The sequence below is a fragment of the Equus caballus genome, chromosome 12 (genome assembly GCF_041296265.1).
Source record: "Equus caballus isolate H_3958 breed thoroughbred chromosome 12, TB-T2T, whole genome shotgun sequence".
Classification (NCBI taxonomy): domain Eukaryota; kingdom Metazoa; phylum Chordata; class Mammalia; order Perissodactyla; family Equidae; genus Equus; species Equus caballus.
The window spans coordinates 17,291,263-17,310,843 of record NC_091695.1 but is presented as its reverse complement, the minus strand read 5'-3'; the positions used below and the strand labels follow the sequence as shown (position 1 = coordinate 17,310,843).

Sequence of the window (19,581 nt, the reverse complement as noted above, 5' to 3'; positions counted from 1 at the left end):
TTTCATGTGAAATACCCCTTATGCTGCTCCAGGTTTTCTAGCATACAAGAATTATGTTAGAGAAAGGTGATTAATTTTAATTGTTTATTTAATGACCTCAAGAGAATGGGGCAATAGGTGGTCTCTAGGGTTCATGTCCCAAAGGTAGTGACTATAGCTATAAGAACACATGCATCACTCCCAATCTGCAGAGGTCCTCCCTTTGCCTCCAGCAGGTTTGTTTTAAGATTCTAGAGACAGATTGATGCTAATTTCAACGTAGGGTATGTAGAAAACAACATGATGGGGGAACTTATCCTTTAGATCTAGACAGCTCTTGAAAAATATTTAGCCCCTGCAAAAGTTACACATATGAACATGCAAAGAAGAGGATACATTTATTTATTTATTCTCAAGAGCTTTGTGTCAGAGGGCCTGGCTTGGCTGAACTCCTCGCTAACAGCCCATGAAGAACTGTTACTGGGGTTGGGAGGAGCCGAGGTACAGGAGGTGTGGGGAGAGAAGAGCTCTGAGAATTTGAGGGAATGTGCATTATCTTGATTCTACAAATTTTTGGAAAGGGATCCAGGTAGAACAGACAAATATTTAAATAAATTGAAACAAACAGAGATTGAATAGACCCTCTATTGAAAAACAATTAAAAGTGATCAGCTTTAATTAAGATTATAAAGCAGGATACACACGTCCCTTGTGGGCAAAAAGTTACAAAAAAATTGGGAAAAGAATTACACGGAAGAAGATTTCAGCTGTTATATTTCCTATATAGTTTTCAGGACACAGGAGCCATTATATTAAATATAATATTAATTTAAAATGAATTTTTAAATGCTTTGGCTAAATTAAATATTGTATAATGAAAAAAGTTTGATAATTAGAAAATCTGACTTTGTGATGGGTTGTCTTTTGAGGTTGTCATTAATACTCAAATTTATGAATATAGGGACAGAGGGCTCTTGAGTGTCTCAGTTTTGCATATGATCTGACATTTTTATTGATGAGCCATCTGAAATCCATTTCTTGGGTTGTGGGACCAGAGGTAATCTTACCAGAAATGATAGAGAAAGAGTTTTACAGAATGGTAAGATCTTAAAAGTGTTGGCAACCATTTACAGAAATATAATTCTTTTGTATTACTATTTTCTCATGAAAAGTTTTTATAATGCAGTACTACCTCCAATTTAGAATCGCTCTCCCTCACAGGTAATATAGGACAGAAGGAATATCCTATATATTTTGAAGGGAGAGTAGAAAGAGAGAAAGAGAGAGAGAGAGAGACCTTTGAAAGAGAAGTTTCTAAGTCAGAGTCTTTACTATACTTAGTTATTCCTGGGAGAGAAAATGTCCCTAAATCCCCTTCTCATTTCATCTCGATGTTCCTTTCTAGTATAACTCTGTGGCATGTATGCTGTCATTGGACTATTTCTCATAGGTTTAGAGTCTCTAGTTTGTCAATTAAAAGTATGATGATTAGGGGTCAGCCCGGTTGCATAGTGGTTAAGTTCATGCACTCCACTTTGGCAGCCCAGGGTTCACAGGTTCGGATCCCCAGAGGAAACCCAGCACAGCTCATCAAGCTATGCTGTGGTAACATCCCACATAAAAATAGAGGAAGACCGGCACAGACATTAGCTCAGTGATAGTGTTCCTCAAGCAAAAAGAGGAAGATTGGCAACAGATCTTAGCCCAGAGCCAATCTTCCTCACATACACAGAAAAGGTATGATAATTCATAAAGGAAATATGTTAGTAGCTAGACAAGAATACAGATCAGGGTCTGGTGTAATAAAATGGATCTGGGGCTGGGAGTCTGGAGATGTAGGATCTGGTCACAGACATGTAGATTGGTACTTACTTGCATTTCATTGGGAAAGCCAAGATTCTCCAGTTTCCCTTATGTCACCTCCAGAACAAGGAGGTAGACTAGATAACCTTTATCATCTGTTCCAATTTTATTATTCCTCAAGCAATGAGGAAGGATTGACATTTGGGATTCCCCGAGCTGAGGAGCATACTCTTTGAGAAAAATCAATTAAGCTTAACTTTGATAACAGATTTACTGAGTCAGAGTGAAAAGCAAAGATTACAGTGCTATAAGGAATTAACAATAAAGGCACAAATGTAAAGTATTAGAGGTTTTCATTCTTAATGTCAAAGTATGAATATATGATGCAAAAATTAATTTGTTTAGAAATTTCTCATTTTTGTTACTGATTATAGTACTGACATAATCAGTCATTGCAGTATGCTAGGCTTATCTTTTATGAACTTATAATTTTCAAGGAGAGCTGAAAGTGTTATGGGAGGATTTGCTTTAAAATAACCATAAGTCTCTTGATTTCATACTTTTTTGTAAATATTAAAAATTATAATTGAGTACAAACATAATGCAATAACTGTATTGTTTTTACATAAGGAAACATTTTAAATGGTCGTTATGTTTTACAATTTTAGACATTTAGTGTATCTTGCATAGAAAATACAAAAAGAAATCCTGAAAGGCATATTTTGCTTCATTTTGCAGTCTTGGGAAGGGCAGTTAACCAAGCTTCTTATATCCTCACGCTCCTTAATATTTTTATTTTCAGGACTGATTCAGATTCTAACAAACAGAAACCATGTTACTATCAGAGAGAAATAAAACTGGGGCCACGTTCACTCTCTTGGGCTTCTCAGATTTCCCAGAACTGCAAATCCCTCTCTTCTTGATTTTTCTGGCTATCTACACTGTCACTGTTGTAGGGAATATTGGGATGATTGTAATAATCAAAATTAACCCCAAGCTACACAACCCTATGTACTTTTTCCTCAGCCACCTCTCATTTGTGGATTTCTGCTATTCCTCCGTCATTACTCCCAAGACCCTGGTGAACCTAGTTGTGGAAGACAGAACCATTTCATTTATAGGATGTGTAGTACAATTCTTTTTCTCTTGTACATTTGTGGTAACTGAATTCTTTTTATTAGCTGTGATGGCCTATGACCGCTTTGTGGCCATTTGTAACCCTCTGCTCTACACATTTGCCATGTCCCAGAAACTCTGTGCCGTGCTAGTGGTCGGATCATATGCATGCGGAGTAGCTTGTTCCTTGATATTCACATGTTCTGTTATCAAATTATCATTTCGAGGTTTCAACACAATTAATCATTTCTTCTGTGAATTCTCCTCGTTGCTGTCCCTCTCTTGCTCTGATACTTATGTCAACCAGTTGCTGCTTTTCATTTTTGCCACCTTTAATGCGGGTAGCACACTACTCATCATTCTCATGTCTTATGGATTTATCATTGTCGCTATCCTCAAGATGCATTCAGCCAGTGGGCGCTGCAAAGCCTTCTCCACCTGTGCCTCACACCTGACCACCGTTACTATCTTCTATGGCACCATCCTCTTCCTCTACTGTGTGCCCAACTCCAAAAACTCCAGGCACACAGTCAAAGTGGCCTCTGTGTTTTACACAGTGGTGATCCCCATGTTGAATCCTCTGATCTACAGTTTGAGAAATAAGGATGTCAAGGATATTGTCAGCAAAATAATTCTTCTTAAGCATTCTTATTAACCATATTATTATTATTAAGCATATTCTTATTAAGCATATTATTTTAACAGAGTTTGTCCCTGATATGTAAATAAAGTGTGTCCATAAATGTTGATTTTAAATTAATTAATTTAAAATTATGAAGAGTTAATGTTGTACAATAGAAAAGTCATGGATTTTAGTTCAAAGAGACTAAACTTGGCTCTATCTCTTACTGGAAAATAAAATAGCCATCTCTCTCATCTTTAATTTTTAATCTATAAAATTGAGATAATGTAAACTAGCTCTTAATCTGATTGTGAAGAATAAAAGGACTATATTTAAAAAAAGACTGTATAAATATCATATGTAAAACCTTGTGTAATCTCAATAAGCAGTTTTATCCCCTTTCTTATAACATACCTGAAGTACACTAGGCTCTCAATAAACATGTGAATTTCTCTTGTAAAAGTACAAATAGCAGTTAAAGTAAGACTAGTCTTCATCCTTCAAGGAATGTAAAATCTAGTGTTGACAGTAGGGCAGTGAAAAAAGTAGTCATTGTATAAGGTAGAAAATAATAAGTTGTCATGGAGAATTTGAGAGAAAGGAAAGTTCAAATCCATTTAGGGACATTAGAGAGATGTCTTCATAAAACAGGTATTGTTTGAATTTGTCCTTGAATAACAGAATGGTCAGAATTTTAGGAGACACATTTCAACAAGGAGTTTTCTTTGGAAGATGGAAGCATGGCAAAGTCAAAATGCAATACTGAGTCAATGATGAACCAAATATTTTATTGAGTGAATACTTTATGACACGCATGTGTGTGTGTATATTATTGTGTATACAGGTTACTTGGCATGAATGGAAAGTTAATAAGACATGGCCTTTATTCTGAATGTGTTTCAAAGGAGCTCAGGTATGGCAGGATGATAAGCTGTGACAGACTCCACCAGAGGCATAGAAATAGTAGATTGGCTCTCAAGAAATCTTATAGGCCAAAAGTAAGCAGGGTATCAACCCAATCTGTACTTCATACTTTCATTCTGCCTATAAACACATCAAAACCATGATCAATTCCTTGATTCTTTTTCCTGAACATGAGGGTAATTTCTGAATCCTTCTCAGTTGAACTCCCATCTTAAAAAAAAAAAGGGTCTGGAGTCACCTCAAGTGTTGGAAACAAATCACCTATATAACTTTATTCAAAATAAAATGAAAAGCAGGCAGTCATTACTATTAAGACCTATTTGATCTGATAAATTAAAAATTCTAGATTTCTTTAACATTAATAACTCACTTTTGCTTGAATAAATTATACATCCTTCTCCTTCTCTTTAATCAATATGTCTAGATAAAATTCCAAACTAATCATCAATATAATGGAAGAAATAAATTTCCAGGTATTTTAGTAAGGAAGAAAATCTAACGTGGGGAACAATTTTATATGGATTCAATAAAGTTATTTGGAATGTTCATGTTATTTTAACCTTATGTTCATTATTGAAATGTTCCATTCATATACATTATATAATAAGGAATCAATTAAATAACCATTCTATATGGAAAACTAAAATAGTGTTTTAGATATTGGATGTCTGATGAGGGAATGCTTTTCTCTTCTATTGACTTCTGTTTCTCTAGCTATTTACAAATTTATCTTTGTTATACATTTAGCAATTAAGCAATTTCTAATTTTCTTTGAAATTAAGAAATTATTTATATTAATCTTAAACTGAATCCGTAATGGTTAATGCCTGTTTTTAGAGAAGTTTATTTTACTTCTGTCCTGCTTGCACCAAGGATGACCACATTTTTTGATAGAATTACCACAACCCATTTGCCTTTACTTTGAAGAAACCAAGGCCTATGATGCTTAAGTGACCTCGCCAACATTGTAAAAGCAATTGTTGATAGAATTCATGAAATCATTCAAGACTCCAGACATATCACAAGCACACTTTCCATTAAACACTGGCATACAATATGTTTTCCATTATCAGGTTGTGACAGTTCAGATTCTTTATAGTAGATTCTGTTGCTTCTGTATACAACATGACTCATATTAGTAGTCTTCACATCTTTTGGTCATATGCTTCTCAATTAGTTTTGAAAAGGTATATATTCGAAGAATTTAATTTTACATATACAATATTTCATCATAAACTTAAATAACAAAAACTGTAATTTCCATTGCATATCCATTTAGAATACATAAATAAATGACATCCAAAACAGTCATATTTGTGCCTTTCCTTCTCCTGAACTTACATTCAATCCTACTCCTCCCATTGATCACTACAACGTCATTAATCAGATTCATACTTTTTATTTCATAATGCTTTTGGCAAAATCAAAAGTTTTTCTTTCTGTATTAAGTTAACCTTGTAATGATTCAATAATAATTATACCACTAATTAAAATATAATTGCATTGCAAATTTGGATAAAATATAATCAATCAAAATTGAAAAAATATTTTTGGAAATATTTTATTTTGCTGAGGAAGAATAAGCCTGAGCTAACATCTGTGCCAATCTTCCTCTATTTTTTTTGTATGTGGGTTACCTCCACGGTGTGGTTGGGGACTGGAGTACATTTGTGCCCAGGATTTGGGCTGTGAACCTGGGCCGCTGAAGTGGAGTGCGCAGGACTTTAACCACTCAGCCATGGGGCTGAGCCCTGGAAATATTCTTTCTGTGAGAAATATTATGAATATATGTTTGGGTTATTTATTTCAATTAATTAATGTATCCTTGGAAAGATATCACAATGTTAGAAAGCAAGAGGGTTCAGCATCATTTCTATTTCCACTTTTTAATAGGTGAAAATACGGAGACTGCTTGGTCATATTAAATGGAAATGGGACTAGAAACTGTCAGAGATTGTGCTAAAATAGGAATATCACTCAACTCTTTCAACTCCATCCAAGTCACGTGCCAATTTCTCACAGTAATCTTTAGTTGTTGATTTTAATTAATATGTTTTGGAGTGGTTTGTTCTGCAATCATTATAAACACTCACTTTCTTAATTTCTGAAAAGGTTACCAAAAGACCTTCCACATCTTATCATATAACAATTAAGTATATCTGTTATTCCACTTGGAGGCACCTTGATTAAAACAATGGAATTAGGGGCAAGCCCAGTGGTGCAGCAGTTAAGTTCCCACGTTCTGCTTTGGCAGCCCTGGGTTCGACAGTTCGGATCCCGGGTGTGGACATGGCACCACTTGGCAAGCCACGCTGTGGTAGGCGTCCCACATATAAAGTAGAGGAAGATGGGCACGGATGTTGGTTCAGGGCCGGTCTTCCTCAGCAAATAGAGGAAGATTGGCAGCAGTTAGCTCAGGATTAATCTTCCAAAAAATAGATGGAATTAAAAAGTTTAGAAAATTTAACATACTGCTGATTGCATTGAACCTTGCCAATACAATATTTTACTAAAACAGCACTATCGTATGTGTTTTGAATACATTTCATCAAAACTCAGAGCTTCATATTGATGTTATTCAATTTAGGGATAATGACCATGAAATCAAATTCAATAAAATATTTATTTTTAAATTAGTTTTTAAAAAAACCTGCCATGTTTTTAAATCTAAGACAAATAGGTAAGCAAAGCAGCTCTCCTGTGAGTGGGTGGCCCAGATGACATGAAACTTCACTGCCAATGGTACTCTTTATAGATAGTTTTTTAGTCTTTCTGTCATGAGACTCTCTCCTTCAGGAAGATAGGTTTTGTGACAGTAGTTTCAGGATGCACTAAGAACAAAAAGAAGAGATGTTAAAAAATATTGTCATCAATCTACTAAATATCTGATTTCAAAACATCACTGTGTTGGCTAAAACACATGCGTAATGCCATCATTTTCTGTGGAAAGAAATATGTACTATATGCCAGAATTATGACAAGAAGTCATACTATGGGATTGAAGTGTCTTGATTAAAGAAAACTTCAAGATTCATGAAAAACAGTATTTCAAATTGTTCTTAGGTTTTAGAAGTTTGCTTTTGTTTTCCTCATTGGGGTAATTCACAGAGTAAATGAGAACCAATAAGAGGAATCATCACTTTTGAAAAATGAGAGAAATAGAAACATGAGAGTGCTAGGTGGAAAGAAGACCCAGAAACATTCTTCAAATTCAGAAAATTAACAGATGGATCAATTTTAGGAAAACATATATAGGTTGCTGAGAATTTGGAAACTGATTACCTGTAACTAAATACATCCATGGAATTCTTGAAATGTTTGGTATATCAAAGAGCACAAATCACAGACAGTGATTTGAATACTGTTGGTTTAGGGAGACAATACATGGTCAGAAAAGGGGCAGACCTGGGAGAGATCCCTGAGGCAATCCCTTTTAATAGTCTCTGGCATTGAATAAGGACTATGCCATCCCAGCATCATTCAGTAGCTCTGCTCTTCTTCACAGGGTCATATGTGTGTCACAACCCAAGAAGCAGCATGTAGTCTGATTCTGTCAGTGATTGTGTGTGTGACTTTTAGGAAGTTGGACCTGACTGTGCTTCAGTCACCTCATTCATAATGTTATATAATTGTATCAATCTCACATATTTTTATAAAGATGAAATGTGTTTAATAGTTGTATTCATAACAGTAGCTAGCATATCAGAAGTGGCCAATAAATGTGAGGAATTATTATTATTTTCAGTTACAAAGTTCATTATCCCCACCTCTTTCAGATATTTGGTAGAACTCTGGTGTGGCTTCAGACCTTATGCCCTCCAGGAAGGAGCTTTTGAGTATAAGACAGGCAAAGTTTATAAGACCTATTTATATATTTCACAGTGGTGATAGGGAGGCGGGGGTGGACTGTCATGTGCATCGTAGTGTTGAGCAGCATCCCTAGTCTCTACCCACTAGATGTCAGTAGCACTCCTCCGTATTGTGACAATGAAAAATGACTCCAGGCATTGCCAAATGTCTCATGAGGATCAAAACAAATCCTGGTTAAGAACCACTGCTCTATAAGTAATCAACAGCCTGATTTTTCATCCTTAGACTTGAAAACAGGAAAAGGTTTGAATTCAGAGTAAGGCAACTCAGTTTTACTGGCTGTTGAAGAGAGAAACCATATCATCAGAATAATTATTTGTTTTCAAACTGAGATTTCTTAATTTCTTTTCTTTTGGTGAGGATGATTAGCCCTGAGCTAACATCTTTTACCAATCTTCCTCTTTTTGCTTGAGGAAGATTGTCCTTGAGCTAACATCTGTGCCAATATTCCTCTATTTTGTATGTGGGACACAACCGCAGCATGGCTTGATAAGCAGTGCCTAGGCCCCTGTCCAGGATCTGAACCTGAGAATCCCAGGCAGCTGAAGCAAAGCACATGAACTAAATTACTACACCACTGGGCTGACCCCCAAACTGGCATTTCTTTATGCGCATATCCTGCACCTCTTTGAAATAATTTGAAGAATGAGGAAAATACCTGGCTCTGTTGAGTTCTAGTCCAGATTCTCTTTCCTTCAGGAATAACCAACTAGTGCAACTACAGTCACGTATATGTCTACCAAGGGTCAGAGAATAAGTGAGAGTGGTCTCACCCTCTATTGGCATTTTCTATTTGTCAAAGGCCTTGAATGTATCCTTCTCTTATTAAAAAATAACAACCTCCCTCTCCACTCTACTCCATAAACCTTATGTTTTGTGAGAATTCAGGCATGTTTCTACATTGCTTTTAAAAAAATTGCAACAAAATATTTATGTTTCATAGATGTCGTCAGGATTAAATATACTATGCAATTTATTATATAAACATATAATATTCTGTCTGTGCAATCTGGCTTACTGTTTTTTAACTTGCCATTTTATCATAGCTGTTTTTCAGGTCACTAAAAGTTCTTCAAAAATATAATTTTAATAGCTGCATAGTTTTCCATAATATATAAGTACCATAACTTTAGCCATTTCCCTCTTGTTTGACACTTTATTTCTGTTTTATTTACATAAATAATGCTGCAATGCAGCAGCAAGCATTTGTGTTAATAATTTCATATTCACATCTTTTATTTGTTCTACAAGTAGTTTTAAAGCAGTGAATTCATTTGTCAAGTAGCTCTTTATAAGGCTTCAGAATCATAGTTATAGGAGGTTCGAATCCAAGTACCAATTCCACGAACAATGGTCAGCATAGAATTGCATAATTAACAAAACCACTATGTTAACTTCATAGAGAAAATGCTAATCTAGAGTATAAAAGCTACTTTCCCTTTTTAAAACACATTGGAACAAATTAACACCTGTGGGTTAACAATTTTAAATAAACATATTTCTCCTCATTTCAGTGGAAAACAGAAAAGGGTACTATGTATTATGAAAAATTATTTCCTGGGATCCCAATATATCCAGTATTGATTAAAGAGAAAAAGAGATTTGAACTTCATAAAATAATATGACTAATTAAAGAATATGTGCTGTCTTTCTGATGATTCACTTTCAAGCTCTAAATTGTATAGGACTACTTTAAGGAATCATATAGACTCTTAGGGATGTGAATGCTTTTGTGTGATCTGTGAGTGTGAGCTCTATGCCTTTGTAGGCCACGTCTGGACTTTTCCTAAACTTCCCAAAAGCAATGTCCTATTTCTTTGCTGAAAAAAATTAACTATCCTTCTTATTCTCATGTCCTTTTTAGGAGATAGTCAGAACTGAATTTGGGATCATATAATGGAGGATAACTACTAATAGTTTTCTCCAATCCCAGTAAAGTGGGGACATGGGCAAGAAGAACGGCACCACTGTGCCAGAGTTCATTCTCCTTGGATTAGCAGATAACCCTGAATTGAGGGTCTTCCTCTTCCTACTGCTTCTTCTCATCTATGGAGTCATGGTTTTGAGTAACCTGGGCATGATTGCACTGAGTCAAGAAACTCTCAACTGAACTATTGCTTTACATTGTGGCCTCTTTCAATGAAATCATCGCCATCATGATCATCTTCACTTCCTACTTTTTATTCTCATCATCATCCTAAGGAAGTGCTCTGCAGAGGGAAGATGAAAAGCCTTTTCCATCTGTGTCTCCCATCTCACAGTCATCATTGTCTTCCATGGAACAATCCTTTTCCCTTTTTTCCAGCCCAGTCTGGCAACAGTGTGGATACTGACAATGTGGCTGTGGTGTTCTACACTGCAGTGATTTCCATGCTGAATCCTCTGATCTATAGCTTGAGAAACAAAGATATGAAAGAAATGCTCAGAAAAGCAGTGTGCTCCAAAATATTTTCCTAGACAATATCTTCTTATCAGGACTCAGAGTCCCAAAGGGGAGGCTGGTGGAGGGGTAAATAAGTGGGCTTCAGTGTTCGAGTGGAGATAACAGTCAAGAGGTAGGTAGCTGTGAATGTCTTTTTCAATCACTTATCTTTGTGTCTCCTCCATTTACAAAGGTAGGATTGAGCATATTTCAAAGTTTGAAGCCTACTTCTTTGCCTTTATTTCATCTAAAATGACCTAAATTAGTATGGTTAATGGACTGCTAAGACATACACATTTAGTTTGCTGTAAATTTTTATAAGCTTAATGAAGAACTCAGGAGAATCACATTTTATTTCAGTATCTATTATGGAAAATATGATTCAATTCAAAACTGACTTCCTGTTATTTTACAATGAACATAACGTTTGTCCATTTATGAACAGAATTAGATTACTATATATGTATATATCCTGTTTGCTGTTTATTTCTTGTTTCCATCATTATTTTTTGTTGCTTTCGTTGAAATGTCCAGTGTTTTTGGAACTTCAGATACTATCATATCTGAAAAATGGACACATTCGTAATAATTATTTCACGGAAATCTTAGAAAAATTAAATTACATGTCATGTACTAAGAGCTTAGAATAATTCTCAGCATGTAATTAGTTCTCTGTTTCTCTGTGTCTGTCAGCATCTCTGCATCACTCTGTCTCTCTTGCGTAATATAATTTATTATAAGTAGCACATTTATACCTATTTGCAATCATTTAATAACCATTGTCTTTTAGTATTGAGAAACTGTTGGTGAAATTAGAACAATTTCCTCTGTAACAAACATTGATATGCATGAAATACAGAATAAACAAAATGATACTGTATGTGTCTCTCTCTCCTTCTCTTTCTACCATTTTCCACACTGATTTTTGTCAAGGAATATAGAATTTATGACTGTAGAGGAGCTCCCTAATTGTCACCCTAATTCTAAGAGTTGAATTAATACGCCTCTGAGCTGGTTATGGGGAAATCAGGCCACGTGGACCATCTCTGCTCAGTAGAGGAGGTGAATTCTTTGGGATTTGTTTTGGATTTACCATCAATTAGTTTCTTATTGTTAGCCTGGAATATTAAGAAGAAAATTTTCCAAGTTGACTTTTCTGTTTTAACTTTGAAGTAGGCAAATGACAAATAGCTCAGTTTTTTTATTTTTTTTTATTTTTGGGGGGGTAATGAAAAAACCATGACTTCAGGAAAGTGATGTTTCCACTTTAAAATTAGCTCAAGATGTGGAGAAAATATCAGATTATGTTTTCAGTCCGAAATCTCTTCTCTCAGTTTCATCATACATGTGTATTTGAAGGCATGGGTGTATTCCTCCTGCTGTCTATGAAGGAGGGAAGAGAATAAAATTCCTCAACTTCCGTTTGCTTTTTCTTTCTTTTTTTGTTAATGTAAGCCAGCTACTTGACTTTTCTTTTCATTTTTTCTTTTAAAGATTGGCACATGAGCTAAGAACTGTTGCCAATCTGTTTTTTTTTCCTTCTTCTTCTCCCCAAAGTCCCCAGTACATAGATGCATATTTTAGTTGTAGATCCTTCTGGTTGTGCTATGTGGGACAGCACCTCAACATGGCCTAATGAGTAGAGCTGGGCTGGCCCCTTTCCTTTTCTTTAGACAGACGTAAATGGTAGATTCCACCTATGTGGAATGTACAGCATAACTACTTCCCCAACCAGCAATGTGAGAGAACTTGGGAAAGTTTTCACTTCCTTCCTTTTTAATGTGGATACAGGATTTATCTTTCTAGGATTGTAGCCAAATAAAAGTGATAATACATAATATATCCATCATACTTATTCATACCTCTCCATATGCATCTTCATTTACATCCACATGTATATACCAAGGGTACTATTCAATATCCTTTAAAAAAAATTAGCCATCTCAAAAATGTAATTTCAGATAGCATAATAATTTGCTACTCTAGATATAATCCACTATGTTTTAAAAATTGCTCTAATTTAACAATTTTTCCCATTGTTAATATTACAAACAATGCTGAAATGTAGCTGTAGATACAGTTTTTCACAATTTTATCAATGTAATTAAATATTTATTGTAATCACTTACCAAGAAGAAAATCTCAGGGCCAGCCCCATGGCACAGTGTTTAAGCTCACTCACTCCATTTCGGTGGCCCAGGGTTTCGCTGATTCTGATGCTGGGCATGGATGTGGCACAGCTCATCAAGCCATGCTGATGTGGCGTCCCACAGAGCACAACCAGAGCGACTTACAACTAGAATATACAACTATGTGCTGAGGGGCTGTGGGGAGAAGAATAAGGAGGAGGAGAAGAAGAAGAAAGAGAAGGAGAAGAAGAGGAGGAAGAATGGGGGGAGAAAAGAGATATTGGCAACAGATGTTACCTCAGGTGCCAATCTTTAAAAAAATAAAAAATAATAAAAAAAACTTAAACTTAAATTCTGATTAAAACAAAAGAAGAAAACCTCTCATAAAAAATATCATATAGCTTTTACTGTCGTCAGGGTTAAGATTTTGGACATACGTTGCCTAATGGCTTTCCAGAAAAGTGTATACAACAGTTACATCTTTCTGAGCCATTATTGACATAGATTATTATCATTATAATTAACTAAATTACTTTGCTAATTTGATAAGTAAAAATGATGATGGCTTTTAGAATATATTTTAATTCTCTATTTTTCATTCTGCATAATTCTAGAGTTAAAGAATCATTGTGAGCCACCAAGCTCAAAAAAATTGGTCACACTCCCTGCATGGAAATTGTACAGGACCTCCTCACCCCCTGCAAAATTTATACTACTGGTAAACTAATCTAAAAAAATAGTGTACACTATGTAGGATCACAATAGCTGTCACCCTACATGGACAGAAATTGCTACATTTTTCAAAGAACAGTAGTTTATCTCTATGAGGCTGTAAAATCATTGAATCTGTTTCAGATTCCAACAAAACACCTAATTTAATTCATCAACCCAATTTATCATAGCAGATAACAGTTGGGAATCATATAGGTTTCTGCTGATACTTAAACTTATTTTGATCAGTGAGATCCACTGAGACATTGAAAATTTTGAATTATTTGACAACTGTATCTTAAATCACTGTCAATGTTATATTTTTCCAAAGTTAATATAAATGTGTTGTTTTCTCTCTTGTTCTCTTTTTAGAAGAAACGCAAAACATCGTTTGGTTTCCCATCCTGACATATGGTGGAAATGAGCGAGGAGAACGGTACCACTGTGACAGAGTTCGTTCTTCCTGGAGTATCACATGCCTCTGAGCTGAGAGTCTTTCTCTCCCTCTGTTCCTTCTCGTATATGGAGTCACAGTTTGGGCCAACCTGGGCATGATTGCACTGAATCAGGTCAGCTCTGGACTTCACACTTACATGTACTTTTTTCTCACCCACTTGTCCTTTGTGGATTTTTGCAATTCCGTGATCATCGTGCCAAAGATGCTTTCCAATATCTTAAACAAGGAAAAATCAGTTTCCTTCCTGGGATGCATGGTGCAATTCTATTTGCTTTGCATGTGTGCAGTCACTGAGGTCTTCCTGCTGACTGTGATGGCTTGTGACTGCTTTTTGCCCATCTGTAGTTCACTGCTGTACATGCTCTCCATGTCCCAGAAATTTTGTATGGTCCTGGTCTCTAGCTTCTACATCTGTGGAACTGTGTGTTCTTTGGTTTACTTGTGTTTAGCTCTTGAAATCCCATCCTGTAGGTCAAATGTAGTCACCACTTCTTTTGTGATTTACCCCCTCTCTTTACTCTTGCTTGCTATGTCATGTCCATTATTAATTGGGGCCACTTTCAGTGAAATTGTCACCATCGTGATCATCCTCACTTCCTACTGGTTTATTCTCATCGCCATCCTGAGTATACGCTCTGCAGAGGGAAGGTGCGAAGCCTTTTCTACCTGTGCCTCCCACCACACAGTGATTGCTGTCTTGCAGGGAATCATACTTTTCACTTATTGCAGGCCCAGTTTTTCCAACAGTGTGGATACTGGCAAAGCAGCCATGGTGTTTTACACTGCAGTGATTCCCAGGCTGAATCCCTTGATCTATGGCCTGAAAGACAAGGATGTGAAAGAAGCTTTCAAGAAAGTGTTGGGATCCAAACTGCCTTTTGAAAAGCTATTCTCTTAGCTAGACTCAGGGTTTCATTAGAGATCTTTAGTGAGGGGCTTGTTTTGGGTGGCTGTGAATGAAAAGTAAAATAAGGAAGTATTATTTGAGCTAAAGGACAACGCATGCTTTTTTGTTTTCCAGTTGCCTATCTTATTTAGACAAATCTTCTCCCTTTTATTGGAGAGTTCAAGTGCATCTGCTACCTTTGCTGCTCTTCTCCAATCTTTAATTGCCTTGAATGGGTTTTTAGAGTGATATTGTTAGACTCAATTTCCTGGTCTGAGATAACATCAATAGATTTCTAACAAAGTGCACATAAAAATATATGTCTTCTCATCATCCTTAAAGTGTGCAACCATTCTTATTAAATTGACTTCATTTTTTTTATGTGGTATGAGCATACTTTTCTCTCATATTCTGTTTTTTTCATGAAAATTTGAACTAAATTTCCTATTTGCATTTCTGAGTATTGTTTTTTAGTTTTTTTGTTATTCTCTTTCTTATTAATTTTTTGATTGCAAGGTAATAATTTTAGGACTTTTAAAATCTTCTCTTCCACAAAATAGTGATAATAATACTCTACTTTTCTAACATTTTCATGAACATTAAATACTGTATCTTAAGTTCTTTGCACTACATATGGTATATTATAACTGATCAATAAGTTACCTGCTGTTGTTGCTATTGTTTTTACTTTTACCTCTTGTTTTCTATTTTGCCTTGTCTTGGTTAAATAAGCGGATCATATATTTGATGCTGTGCCTTTTTAAGCTTTTGTGCTCTTGTTAACATTTTTTTCCTCTGCCTGGTATTATTCTAAGCATTCACTATATTTTCTAAATCTATTATATTCTAAATCTATTATAAATTAGATTCCCATAGCTTCTGAAAAATAATTAGTACACATCCTGTGGCTTAAAACAATAGACCTTTATTCTCTTACAATTCTGGAGATCACAAATTTGAAATCCACATAACTGGGCCAAATTCAAGGTGTCAGCAGGACCATACTCCCTCAAGAGGTTGTAGGGGACAATCTTTTCCTTATCTCTTCCAGCTTCTGGTGGCTGCAGGTATTCCTTGTCTTGTGGTTATACCACTTCTGTCTTCAAGGCTAGCATCTTCAAACCTCTCTCCTCTCCATCTTTTCTACATTTTCGTGTGTGTGTGTGTTTGTGTGTGTTTAAAATAATCTTCTCTCTCTCTTATAAGGACACTTAATGTGACATTTAGAGTACACCTTGATCATCCAGGATAATCTGCTCATCTGAAAATCATTAACCTACTCACAACTTCAAGCGATACTTTTCCAAATAAGATGACATTTATAGGTTCCATGGATTAGAGCCTGATACACATAAGGTCCATTTTCAAGCATAACACACCCATCTTTTAAAAGCCAAATCATAATTTAGCTTTCCCATGTTTTTACAATGTTGACACTTCATTTTTTTCTTGCTTTCTTAAGATTTAATTTCATATTTGCTATTTTCTATTTTTTTGTTTAAAGATTTTATTTTTATTTTTTCTCCCCAAAGCCCCCAGTGCATAGTTGTATATTCTTAGTTGCGGGTCCTTCCAGTTGTGACATGTGGGACGCCACCTCAGCGTGGCTCTATGAACAGTGCCATGTTCGTGCCCAGGATTTGAACCGATGAAACACTGGGCCACCTGCAGCGGAGCGCACAAACTTAACTGCTCGGCCACGGGGCCGGCCCCTATTTTCTATATTTTTGCTGGATTCACTAATGCAACTTAGGTCCTTGTTGCTTTAATGAAGTAGGAAGAACTCTGGACTCGAGATTACACACCTCACCCCAGGTTCATATCCAGATGAGTTATTTTGAGGAAGACACAAACTTGCTTAATCTCAAGTTTCTGAAATATAAACTGGGGATAAGCTGCTAGCCTTAGAGAGTTATCATTGGACTTAAACATAATGACAAAACTTCAAGGACCAGTCCCATAAAAAGTACCATTATTAATGTTTTTTAAAAAGGAATCTTTGAGGGTAAGGATAATTTGGAAATATTCCAGTATCCCTTGGTGAAGACAGCTACTCATTATTTCTTTAAATAGATAAATAAGCAATGACTAAATGAATGGAATATATTGTGCTTATGATGAAACTATGGCTCTATATTGGTTTTCCAATGTTTAAGTGGGGTGAGATTTACCATACCACCCATGATACTTTGTATTTTAGGGTGAAGTTAAGAGAAACGTCTTTCACCTTTGGTCCTTCAACTAGAACAGGATTTCTCAACCTTAGCACTGTGGACATTTTGAGCCAATTTAGTGCTGTGGATGTCTTTCCTGTGTACTATAGGATGTTTAGTAGCATTCCTGACCTTTACCCATTAGATATCAGGACCACCCCTCCCCACATTTGTGAGAAGCAAAAACGTCTCCAGACACTGTCAAAACTCTTATAGAAAGCAAACTCACCTGAGTGTGGAGTCACTGGACTAGAAAGCATCAATATACTGGAGCTCTAGTCTCCTCAGAGGAGCCTTCAGTATTAAATTTTCCTATGTTTAAGAAGCATTTTCAGCTATCCAGGTGCTCACATTTTAGTCAGTTATCAGTTTGATCTCTCTCTAGAATCTACAATGTCCCTTTCAGAGACCTTGGATCTGAGGGCTTCAGCGACGCAAAATTCCCCCCACTTTAGCATGGATAACTAGGAGTACCCATGTCCTGCTGAGAGATAGACACACTTTTCATATCTAAAGACTGATTGTTTTGTTTTATTAGCACAAAGTGTGGATGCTTTCCATTCAGCTTCACAAAAAACTTGACATAGCAGATCTGTCTTTCCCTCCAAATGTCACTTCATAGGTAACACCTCTAGTTGTCTGGGAGGAATCAAGGTGCACTGGGTGCTCCTCAAAACATGTCTGAAATCAGCCGCATAAAGGTTTCTTTGTGTTTCTTTAAGTGGTTTTGTTTTACGCATATAATCTGGTCACTCCCTTACTTTTAAAATATAGGGGTTGATATGTTTATCTCATTCTCTTACTATTAGCATCTCAATTTTCGGGTGAGGACCATACCTTTCCTATGCTTGATGGGTCTCTTTCTTTGCACTTAATGGGATTTGGGGAAGTGTTCATGGCCAGTCATCAAAAGACCCACTGATTGTTTTCTGGGTGGACAGTAGTGAGCTAGTGACTTAACTAGGGGATTTTGCTGGAATTATTGGAAAAGGAGTTTCTTTCTGCTGAGATTTATCCTATGGACAGATGGAATCTCAAAACTCCTCATATCTCTCTTTGCCAAGATAAATATATGTAAATATAAACACACACTCATATATATACATAACTGGAAATGCATATTTTTGTATAATATGTTTATATTTCCAGTATTACCTTTCTTCATTAGTCAACACATTCTCTATAAATCTCATTTCTGAGTCTCCAATCATACCAGGGACTTTCCAGTCTCCATGTAATTGCTTATTTTTTTTCCTCTACCATCTTTCATTTACTGTTCTATACTTGATAAAATTCCTAATGTCGAGTTCAACTTATCTTCCTTTTCTCTGTTTTGTACTTAGAACACTGCCTAGCACAACATATTTACAGAGTAAATGCCTTTAGTGAATGAAGATTCTCTGATCCATTTATGAACAGAATTCCATTTGAACATAAATGCACACGTAACACATACCAGAGTCATTAACTTCACTCATAATTGGTTTTCCATTTACATGTTGACTTTCAAGATCTTCTAATTCTCAATACCTAGATAAATACATTTTTTCTTCTTTCCAGTTTATTCCACCATTCTATCACATAGAATATCCTGATAGTTTGATAAATTGCTTTGAGTTGGTTAAATCTAACTAGATAGCAAATATCATAATCCAATTTTATATACAATAATCTAGTATGTTGAAAGCCCAAACGTATTTTTCTTTGAGACATCCTGAGGAGGTAGAAAAACACATTATGTCATTTCATTTTTTGTTTAACTAACTCCTCAGTAGAACTGTTTAATTGCTCACATACATTTTCCCCCTGGGATTTGGACGTTAGTGTGTGTGTTCCTGGGATCTGATGTGAGATCGGAGAGCTAATCTCAAAAGACTCAAAGCAAAATATAAAAGATCTTGCATTATTCTAATGAATGATGGCCTTTCTAAGGGAGGCACAAATTTATTCTATGAACACAAAAGGGCTGCCGAAATGGATTATAGAAAAGGTAGCAATGGGTCAATTTTTTAATCTTTAACTGTCAAAATAGATTTTTCCAGTGAACAATGAACTGATGCTGAGAACAGTGTAGTAAGAAGGTGAATGAAAGAAAGTGATCTGGTAAGTGTTCTTAACATAATCCTAGTATATTAGAGCTGGATAGGATTTTAAGTGTTCATCGTCTTATAGTCAATTATTTTACACATAAGAAACTGATGTTTTGAGAATGAACATGCCTAGAATGACACTTTTTGTCCTCAAGGTATTTTCAACAAAAACAAGAGCAACAAGATGGGCCTGGGCCCATGGCACAGTGGTTAAGTGCGCATGTTCCACTTTGGCAGCCCAGAGTTAGCCAGTTCGGATCCCGGGTGCGGACATGGCACCGCTTGGCAAGCCATGCTGTTGTAGGCATCCCACATATAAACTAGAGGAAGATGGGCATGGATGTTAGCTCAGGGCCAGT

The 19,581-nt window shown here is 35.9% G+C and overlaps 2 protein-coding genes and 1 pseudogene across 21 annotated transcripts in view; 2 read left to right on the top strand and 1 right to left on the bottom strand.

The window, feature by feature from the left end:
* Positions 1-19,581, bottom strand: part of OR5W1G (olfactory receptor family 5 subfamily W member 1G) — a 180,376-nt gene that overhangs the window by 21,032 nt on the left and 139,763 nt on the right. For 6 of the 20 annotated variants that reach the window (XR_011423912.1, XR_011423916.1, XR_011423922.1 and 3 more), the window contains one exon: positions 4,288-7,275. The exons of 3 other annotated variants lie outside the window; for them this stretch is intronic. The gene's annotated coding sequence lies outside the window, so the exon portion shown is untranslated. Of the gene's footprint in view, positions 1-4,287; positions 10,708-12,865; positions 14,854-19,581 lie in introns of those variants that run through there. 11 more of the 20 variants (XR_011423909.1, XR_011423911.1, XR_011423920.1 and 8 more) reach the window with 5 other exon arrangements.
* Positions 2,043-3,553, top strand: LOC138916952 (olfactory receptor 5D18-like). The gene has a single exon (XM_070230543.1). The coding sequence runs from the start codon at positions 2,615-2,617 to the stop codon at positions 3,551-3,553; it is 939 nt and encodes a 312-aa protein (XP_070086644.1). The 5' UTR covers positions 2,043-2,614.
* On the top strand, positions 10,203-15,046 carry LOC138916627 (olfactory receptor 5L1-like; annotated as a pseudogene).